General features: G+C 42.8%; 1 protein-coding gene across 3 annotated transcripts in view; it reads right to left on the bottom strand.

Annotated features, from left to right (window-relative positions):
• Window positions 1-5,451: 5,451 nt before the first annotated feature.
• PARVA (parvin alpha) overlaps window positions 5,452-10,788 on the bottom strand; it is a 77,113-nt gene continuing 71,776 nt past the window's right edge. For all 3 annotated transcript variants that reach the window (XM_077321829.1, XM_077321828.1, XM_077321830.1), the window contains exon 13: window positions 5,452-10,398. In XM_077321829.1, coding sequence (XP_077177944.1) covers window positions 10,322-10,398 — 77 coding nt within the window. In that variant the 3' untranslated portion in view covers window positions 5,452-10,321. The remainder of the gene's footprint in view (window positions 10,399-10,788) is intronic.

Raw genomic sequence — 10,788 nt, 5'->3', positions numbered from 1 at the left:
ACCCTTGTCCCTGATCTGGAAACTACAGTTGGTGCAAAATGCAGCTGCCAGGGTCCTCACTGGAACATCTTAGAGGGCCCACATCCAGCCGGTGCTGAGGCAGCTGCATTGGCTGCCAATTGCTGCCCGGATCCGGTTCAAGGTTTTGGTTTTAACCTTCAAGGCCATACGCGGGTTGGGACCCACATACCTGAGGGACCACCTACCACTCTATGCCCCCCGCAGGGCCTTACGCTCTGTGGGTGAGAACCTGTTGGTCATCCCCGGCCCGAAGGAAGCGCGCCTAGCCTCGACCAGGGCCAGGGCCTTTTTGGTCCTGGCTCCTACCTGGTGGAATGAGCTCCTGGGTGATCTGTGGGCCCTGTGGGATTTGTCAGCTTTCCGCAGGGCCTGTAAAACAGAGCTCTTCCACCAGGTCTATGGTTGAGGCTGGGGTCAGCGAATCAGGGACATCACTCCCCCCCCAGGAGTTGGAGTGTATGCTACTCCCCTATCCTTTCCTCTTCACCTCTTTGATAATTGGGGGAGGGATGGGATTTTTAGCCATCGTGATAGTAGATTGATGTTTTAATGGGAATTTTAATGGGGTTAGTTGTTGTGACCCACCTCGAGCCTGTTGGGAGAGGCGGGAAATAAATCTAACAACAACAACAACAACAACAACAACAACAACAACAAACTGAAGCTGGCCGGGAGCATGGCTTCCTCAGTCAGCTGGGATCCCCCAGGAGTGGTGTGCCATGGAGAACCCCATGATGCCCCCCGCAGGGCATCACTTGGTTCACCCTCTGCTACCTGAAATGCTAACCAGCCGGGCCTCCCCAGCAGAGCTTGGGCTGCAGTTCAGCATCTACACAGCCTCATATGGAGATCCCCATGATGGCGAGTCTGGTACACAGACTTGAACTGGAACCAAATGGATATGCTCCATGATCAAACTGCCACAGAGCAAGGGCATCCATCCCAGGCCACTGCTTCCCCCAGTGCTCCTAAGTCTGCAGACAACCAAGTAGGGCATCCTGTACCCTGTGATGCCAGGGTTTGGGCAAGGGGTGCATTTTAGCACACCTGGAGAGACATATGGAGCCCAAGGGATTCCTGAATGTTCTGTGGGACCCTATATCCTCCAGCAACTTGCGGAAGGACTGGGAGTATTGCCTGACGGCCGCTGTTGCTAAGATTGCTCCCAGGTGCTCTCTTCACCCTTACCTCAAGCAGGCTCTGTGGTATACACAGGAGCTTTGTGAGAGGAAGAGGGAAGTGATGCGGTTAGAGCAAGTGTGGAGGAAAACTCATGACGAAGCTGTAAGAGCATCTTATCACATGCTTATGAAGGTGTATGAGTTGGCAGTGAAGGTCCACTGGGACCTTCCTGCGATGATTCATACAGAAAGTGAACTGGAAGCTCTGTGGCTATCGTGGGGGATGATGTTTGATGGCTTCAGGTGGCTCTCTTTAACCAAAGTGGACAAGCTGCTGGGATCAATGAGGGTGGCCACTTATCATCTGGACACCTGTTACTCACATGTCATGGTTACTCAAATCAGCTGACCTGGAGATAGGAGGCCCCTTAAGGGATAGTATCAATATCTCCCGGATATCTGGAGAGTTCCTGGGGGGCTGAAGGAGGCAGTGGTTTGTCCTCTCCAGAAAAAAACATCACCGGATCCGTGAGACCCCACAAGGTATCGCCCAGTTTTGCATCTTGTGTTTCTGGGAAAGACAGTTGAGAGGGCTGCTGCGGACCAGCTCCTGGCATTCTTAGAGGAAATTTCGACATTTGACCCATACCAGTTGAGCTTCCATCAGGGGACAGCCTTACAGTGGCTGCTCTCCTTTCCTAAAGACCGGAAACAGAGGGTAGCTGTGGGGGAAGAGTTGTCCTGTCCCTTTGTGCTCCCTTGTGGAGTGCTACATGCTTTTAAACTTCTACATGTGTCCTCTGGCACAGCTGGTCCCGACATTTGGGGCAGGCTGTCACCAATATGCAAATGACACCCAGCTATATCTCCTGATCGATGGCTAGCCAAACTCCCCCTTGGAAACATTTGTCAGATGTTTGGAAGCAGTGTCTGGATGGCTCTGGCAAAGTCGCCTGAAACTCAGCCCCTCCAAGATGGAAGTCCTATGGTTGGGCAGAAGAAAACAGGACCAGGAAGTGCGCTTCCCATTTCTGAATGGGGCTATAGCTTGTTGCTGTGCCCTCCACCAGGAACCTGGGGGTGATCTTTGATGCCTCCTAATCTATGCAGGCACAGATCACTAGGGTAGCCCAGATTGTGTTTTTCCATCTGCACCAGGCCAGGCTACTAGCACCCTACCTGTCCCCCAAGCATTTGGCCACAGTGATCTATGCAATGTTCACTTCCAGATTAGATTTCTGTAACTCGCTCTACACGGGACTTCCCTTGTCCTTGACCTGGAAGTTACAGTTGGTACCAAATGTGGCTGCTAGGGTCCTCCCAAGATCACTTTGGAGAGCCCATATCCAGCCTGTTCTGAGGCAGCTGCACTGGTTCCCCATTGTCTACCAGATCAGGTTTAAGGTTTCAGTACTTACCTTTAAGGCCATTCGCGGCCTGGCCCACATACCTGAGGGATTCCTTGTCTCTTTATGTCCCTTGCAGGGCACTTCGCTGTGGGTTTGAATCTGATGGTGGTTTCCAATCCCCGGGAAGTAGGCCTGGCTGTTTCGGTTCTGAGCCTGAATTGGCAGAATGAGTTCCCAGAAGAGCTGAGGGCACTGATGGAGCTATCACAGTTCTGCAGGGCCTGCAAGATGGAGCTCATCTACCAAGCATTTGGTTGAGGCCAGACTAGGAAGATCTGGGTCCCCCTTTAGTGTCCCTCTGGATGCCTGCCCATCTAGGCAGACAGCCTCCCCCGAGTCTGGTGGGCAGTTGGGGAACTGGATCTGGATTGGTGGCTTGGGAGGGAACAGATGGGATTATGCTGCTATTAGTGTAAGTTTTATTCCATTTCATGGGTTTTATTCTAAACCATCTTGAGCTGGCATGTCTAGGAGTGGCGGTCAATAAAATTTAAATACAAACAAACAAACAAACAAACAATATGATATCACATCCCAAAGATGAACCCTGTCCTTATGATACAGTAATGCCAGTTGGAAGAAATGTCTGGGTAATAGATAATATGACCACCCCTGTTTGTCACTAGCTTTGCCACTGGCTTGCAGACCCTCTGCCTGGCCAGATCTCTTGGCTGAAGCATTTCCCCAGTTGAACTGTTCAAGCAGGCAGGACCACATCCGTCGATATGGTAAGCAACTGCCACAGTCCCTTGGTGACCAGCAGGTCATTCATGCCCACCTGTATGAAGATCATCAACCTTAGGCTTGCATGCAATACCATGGCAGCCACAGTGTTCAGGAGAGCAGTCCATCTCTTGCCCCAATGACCAGACCACACATTGTGAAGCCCCAGGTGAGGGGCTTCCAAGCCCCAGGTGAGACTCCCCATCAGATCTGGGGATGTTTCTTCCCACACACAAGACAATGCCATGCCCCACATGATCAGCACCATTCCAGTAGCAGGCAAAGGTCATAAAAGAAGCAGGGAGCAGCCTCAGGAAGTCAGGGCAGATGGAAGTGAACTGAAAGTGTGACATGCAGGTGCCATTGGCATGAGAGAAGCAACATATGCTCACTGGGTCAATGTGCTGCTGCCAAAGTTCCACAGTTGTTCTACTGGGTCACAGTATGCTTTTGGTGCCAGTGTCTAGAATCTCTCTTGCAGCACGATAGCCCATCTACTACACCATGTACCTTGCAGAGATATTATCCTCCCAGCAGGTGAGGAAAAACTGTTGCCCAGTTGCATTACCTGTTCAGAGCATGACAACTGTCTACTTACTATCCAGACCACTACCTGGTTGTTGCACCAGAACAGAACCTTCTGGTTAGTGAACAGCTCTTATCTCAGGCAAACCATAACCAGGACAGGAAAGAATCCCAGAAATTTTAAACCCCTTAATATACTGTTTAGTTTCCAGGCCAATGGTAGGCTCATAATGGTTGTCATAAAAGACCCAAACCCTTGGCTTTGGTGAGAGGAATGTCTGCCAGAGGGATACACAGCAGAAACTGTGCAGGGACTCCTGCCATGCAACGAGGTCCACTTTGATTGCTATGATGACCCAGATATGGTGATGGGTAGAGATTCCAGCAGTAGATCTGACCAGCCATGTACCAAATGCCCTACCCAGAGAAAAGATATTGAAGATGAAGCTAACTTAGCAAAACCTGCAGTTCATGTAAGGCGAATCTTGCCTTGCCTGTCATAGCTGAAAGCAGCTCCCATGACATGATCTAAATTGTCCCTAGGAGGAGGAGGAGAAAAGATGAGACAACCAAGGATTTCCAGGATCACTATGCAGAGAAAAACAATGGCAAACCATCTATCTCTTGGCTTGAAAACTCTATCGGGTCACCATACACCAGCTATGACTTGGCAGCACTTTATACTTATGTATAACTATTTTTCTAAGCTGAAGAACTACAAAGTTACAGTAACTTGGGACCAAACCTTCTGTCAATGGATGGGGGTGGCCATTACAGCTGATTATTCTCCACTCAAAGCAGACAACCACCTTATACCACCCAGTGTTCTTTGGGATTCTTGGACCACCTGAGGGGCAGAATTTTGGCAGCTACAGGAGAAAAAAAATTGCATTTAGGGATGAGCATGAACAGGTTCACAAGCCAATACTAAGAAGGAACTTGGCATAGTTTGTAGCCCCTGTACTGATGTTTTTGGTAGGTGTCTTACTCAGACATTTACCAGACATTGTCTCGTTTGACTGTTTGAACCCGGCTTGTCAGGTTTAAATGACTTGAGCCATTAATACATGTTTTTCTCCCACCTTTGTTAGTGGTCAGATTCCTCCTCACTTTGAGGGGGGAAAACATACTTTTGTTATATTTCATAGCCCCCCACTCTTGTGGCGCAGAGTGGTAAGCGGCAGAAATGCTATCTGAAGTTGTCTGTCCATGAGGCTGGGAGTTCGATCCCAGCAGCCGGCTCAAGGTTGACTCAGCCTTCCATCCTTCCGAGGTCGGTAAAATGAGTACCCAGCTTGCTGGGGGGTAAACGGTAATGACTGGGGAAGGCAATGGCAAACCACCCCGTATTGAGTCTGCCATGAAAACGCTAAAGGCCGTCACCCCAGGGGTCAGACATGACTCGGTGCTTGCACAGGGGATACCTTTACCTTTTAAATTAAAATACATCACAGGACTTGTCACAAAGATAATTTCACCATACACTTGCTCAGTTCTGTGAGTTAATAATCTGTAATTATAAAACTACCCAGTGCACAGAAAGATATGCAAATCCATAATGGACCTCCAAAGTCTAATTCTCATTTGATTGGTTGAGAAGGAACAAAAGTGTTGAGCAATCAATTGGTAAGGAACTCCACAAAACACTGTGATTTCAAGGTGCTATTGTACGGTGTAATATTCAGCTTAATCAAGGAAAAAATTAATACAGGAAAGCCATAGCAAAACATAAAACTCAGTTTAAATATGAAGTATGTTAAATACTGATACAATTTTCTGGTTATTGAATTAAAGCAAATTTTTCAAATAAACAATACAATTCAGCACTGTTGGTGTTGTCTTAAACAAAGCACTGTCAAAAATGTTCAAGATTATTAATTTGAAATTACAAAAAATCTGAATTCAACATAGAGCAAAAGTTAGGTACACTGATCAAGTACCATTTATATTAATATCCAAGCAAGCTTTATAGATTAAACCTGGCCTATGAGCCTTCTTCAAAAATCCCTACTATTTTGAACAAAGATACCTGGATGAAATGTAACAGGCAGATAGTGGAAGGAAGGACAAGACAAAATTCATGGGATTAAATCAACCCTGTCATGTCTAACCTAGTACAGAGAGAATTTTCAGGAGACTCCCCCCCCCCCCAAAAAAAAATTAAACTGCAAAAACTAAAAATACACATCCTAGGAATCTAATTTCAGAGCTAAGTTTAAGATCCTGCTGGAACTCTATGTACTGGTACTCAGTACCAGATAGATTATAGCATGAAAGAGGGAATACACCCAGAGTTTGTAAATTTGTTTGTAAATTTCTTTTCAGTTGATTGGACTATAAAGCTCTACACGCAAGACTATAACATATTAAATGGTGATAGCAAGTTGCTATTATTTTTTGTGTGGGGGGGGGAGGCGGTGTCTTCCCAAACGGTTAAAGGCTGTGTGTGTGTGTGCGCGCGCATGGGGGGGGGGAACTTTAATAATAAAAAAATGTGAGGAAAAGGGAATTCTTCCTCAGATCAAAAAATATAGTAGTCAAGTTCAGAGGCTCAACAACTCCATAAGTTTACTTGGGATTATGTGAGAGTACTGTGGGCTCAAAGCAAACACAGATGCTGCTTGCATTATCCAGAGCCTGCAGGTCGGTTGATGATGAGCACCATTTGTTCAATCACACCAGCATTTTTCAAGCTGCCAATATTGTGCAAATCATGGTAAACCATGTGATTGTGATTCATAACACAATTCCTTGTTGAATCCTTGCTGGGTGGTGACAGTCCTATACTGTCCCACAAGCCAACTGCATATGGGATGCTGAGAGTTTGAACAAGGCTGAATGGAGTAACAGTTGGAAACATAAAATGCTGCTCTGTGTGGCACTTCACAGCTCACCATGGCAGCATTTTTTGGTTTGTTTGCTCAGTTCTTATCTCATCCTACCAGAATGGGGCCTAGGACTGGGGCAATCTACAGAATATGCTGCAATAGCCCAATCAAGAACTAATTGTAAAGCTATTGCAATTCTATTATGAAATAAAAAATCACATTACTGTCGGATATTATAAATAAGGGTGTGTTTGGCTTAAAATTATCCAACAATCAAAGGGATGATTTCTATATGAATCATAACTTTATGATAGTCACACAATTTTACTCAACTAGGTTAACATTTGTTTTGACATCTTTAAAAAAGTGATAGAGAAATAATCTTCCTACAGCAACATAGCATTGTTACAGCATTTAGTATAGTACATCTGTATTTTCCGCTGCAATAAATTATCTAAATACAGGGATTCTATTCCATATCAATTTCACACAGATCATAAACTAGGATCAATTTAGGTAGCAGTATAATGCTTGTGTATGAAAAATTACTAAACCATTCCATATTATAAGTTCTAGAGAGGAAATCTTAAATTGAAACAAATGATCCCTACAAAACATATACATCTTTGTTTTTATTCCAAAAGAAATACGGTTCATGATCCCAAGTGTCCAATCCTTTGTATTTTTTTTTAAATGTGACCAGTTTCATATTTACTCACAAGACATTTTACTGATTCTTGAAGCAATGTACTGGAACTTGGACAGACTGTGCATGCAGGTCTCTGACTGGAAAAAAAAGTTGGTAGAGCTGATGAGGTGTTCTGAGAAAGGAATGGAGGAGCTGGATTCAGTCCTCTTCCCCTGCTGAACAGCTTGTGCCACTTCAGCTTTTCTGGGCTGCAAACACATGGCTGTTGGATTTTGGCCTGTTTTAAACATATGCATCCATTTTCTCATCAAAGGATCTCATATGAAGAGCAGACTTAATAAAACTTGCAGTGTATTCATGGAAGTATCTAATATCAATGATGATCAGCAACATGAGTTAGTGTCAAATTCATTCTATCTGCAAATTAATGCCTTCTCATAGTCACTATTTTGTTATAGGACATTTTTTAAAATAGATATTTCATAAACAAAGACCAAGTGCTAATAATTGTCAACAAATTTAGAAATGGTCTTGGACAGGTTTTAACTTCTTGGTTAAATACTAGACAGAAGACTGATTTCAGTTATGTTCCTCAAACTATTAACTATTTCTAAAAATAAAATTTGTCAATTATTTCAGATAGATCAAACACTACCCCTATTGTTCACAGACTTTTATTTTAAAATCTTTTTTGTATTCTGTACAAAGCTAGCTAAAGTGCAGTAATAACCTATGTAACTTAATAATGCAAAGTAAAATTAGTAACATAATTCTATAGCTTGTTAGCTCCACTCTTGGAAAAGACTTATCCAGGAATTTCGGCTGCAAGTTTTCCTCTTGTTCATAGTGTAACTGTAAGCTAGATATTGAATTACTCTTCAAGTGAAGACTTTTCTGTTTTTCTCTGCAAACACTAAGCTTCAATAGTCTTTTAACTTGGATTCCATTAGCCGTCTGTGTACAAGATGGCTTCAACTAAAAATGGGTGTTATAGAGTGAAACACAGGAAACAAGAGGGGGTTTACAAAACTCTATCATAGTGGGGAGCAAAAAAGAGTAATACCAGAGAAGCAAGATGGACTATATAATTAATCATTAATATATAATAAATTAATGTCAAGGAAAAGGATAAAGGGCTCCTGGCTTATGACTTAATATGACAAGTTCTATAATGGACTTGCTCAGAAATACTTTGTCTACATCAATAGATCTTACATCTATGCATAATTTTAAACCTTGAGATAGTCAGTCAGCTGGAGATGTCCTTGGAGATTAGTATTTTCAATTTTTTTAAATTTTTATCCTCCTCTATTGTATATCAATGAAAGCTTGTTTTTCAAATACAACTATATATTATTGCTGCTTTTGTTATTGGTTCCATAAGATATATTTTGAAAGTGGATTTCTTGTACTTCCAGTGGTGTGCAAGGAAACATCCCACAGTTCAAGGGTATTGAGCCAATCCTGAATCTCAATCTCAAAACTGGTCGGGGAAAAACAGAGCCGAGCCAGGCTTCAGATGTTTTGAACCTTGCTTTTAACCTGAACAGAAACTATTAAGTATAATTACAGTTAAATATTTGCTTGTCACAGAACGTGCAAGAATGTGGTCCATAGTGAAGATGAAATATAGTGGCTCCATACAGATATACCTGCAAAGAGGAGCTTGTGCAGGTTTTTATTCTGTGAGGTAAATTCTCATCCCCTATAATCCAAACATACAGACTTCAACATACCTTCATTGCCCTTTGTTGCTCACCTCTGTGTTTTTGGTGGGCTACTCAGCAAACACATTAATAGGATGTTTACTTGCTGGCACATTTTTTTATATAAAGTTTGCTCCAGGAAGAAAAGTCAAATTAAAAACCTGTATCAATTATTTTGTTTCAATGTTTCATTCCAATTAAGTGAAAACCGCTTATTTTAATTACCTTTCAGTGCCCTGATAGAGCAGACCACACCCTATTCTGTCATTGTGTCACCATGTTCACTTTCTCTGTGTTTTTCTGTTAAAGACTTGCGAGTCTGAATTTATCTACACATTTAGTACCATTGTCACTTCAACTAGCCAAGTGTTTCCTAGTGCAGAAGTAATATCATGTTGTGTGCTATTCTACACGTATAAAGCATATTGTAAACTTTAAGGAATAAAAAAAATTATGAGGAATGTGCACACAAGGCTCTATTGCATATAAAATATTACTCCGGTGAAGGCTGTTTTTAAGGTTTTTCTTCTTCACTCACATTTAAGTCACATCACTTGTGGTCTTCATAACAGCATCTTTATATCTCATTAGGGGTAGGAGGGATCCTTCCGTGAAATAAATCCATACTACACACAGAGTCATGGAAAATTTCTTGTAGCCTGACACCTCCCCCCCCATTAAATAGGACCATCTGACTCCACGTTTTTTATCTGCCAACTCTTAAACACGACTTTGTATCATGACAGCTTAAATGGCATCTTGCTGCTAATAAGGCAGTGCCTCAGGCTTCTTTACTATTGAGGGAAGCATTAGAGTTGTGGGGGAACGCCAGCAACAGTGAAAAGGCCACATTAAAGAATGGTTCACTCCCTGAACTGATTGAGTGCTTTGCATTGTACATTGAAGAAGGGGCAGAACATTGGAACAGAGGCACCAAAGGCAAAAGATGCAGTGGCTCTACCGGAAGGATTCAGCAATGCAAGAGCCTATGGTGCATGGACTTCTGGGTCATTGCCTCTGTGCAATAAAAAAGGGGAAATGCTGCTGTTTTCATTGGTCTATCTGGATCCGACTTTCTGCCTGTTCTTCATGAAATTAAGAGAGAGTTTAAAGTAGAAAAAAACCCTGTATAATAGCATAGAGTCTCATCAGGTGTGCACTAGATTTTTACTTTACAATATGTATCGGCAGTTCTAGCTTATGTAAAACAAACATAGCAAGAGTATTCTGAGAAGCATGGTGTCTCCTTTGAGGAAAGCATAGTGTTTAATTAAAACAAGAAGATGGCAAAGATTGGAGTGGTTTCCTTGTTGGTTCTGTGACACTTCCAACAAATTCTTCATTCTATGTTTCTGTACTTCGTGAACAGATTGTACAGCACTCTCAAGGTTGACTTCAAATCACAATTTACAATGTCTAGGAGAGAAAAAGAAGAAAGAAGAGAGTTAGTAAGTAATCAAAGTATCAATCTATGGAAAAAACTTCAGCATATTTTTACTTAAAATTGCAGTGGCTTAAGTGTATTTGACTTAAGTGGAATCTTGCCAATTAGGTTCCAGAAAAAGCAAAAGCATCCATCAATCCAACATAGCCATCCAACCAGATAATGCCTAATGACAAATCCATAAGCTACCCAAATTCCTGACAAATATGGCAAAAGCATGGAGTTCTCAGTGCTTGGTAGGCTATGGTTGCCAGTCACAAGTTGAGACCTGGTAGATAACTGACATAAGTGTTCCCTCTTTTCTTTTCTCCCATATTCTATGAGCATGCTAGCATGTTTCCTGTTCTAACAGAAAATCACAG

Source organism: Paroedura picta, chromosome 2 (genome assembly GCF_049243985.1).
Source record: "Paroedura picta isolate Pp20150507F chromosome 2, Ppicta_v3.0, whole genome shotgun sequence".
Classification (NCBI taxonomy): Eukaryota; Metazoa; Chordata; class Lepidosauria; order Squamata; family Gekkonidae; genus Paroedura; species Paroedura picta.
This window is presented reverse-complemented; position numbering and strand designations above follow the sequence as displayed.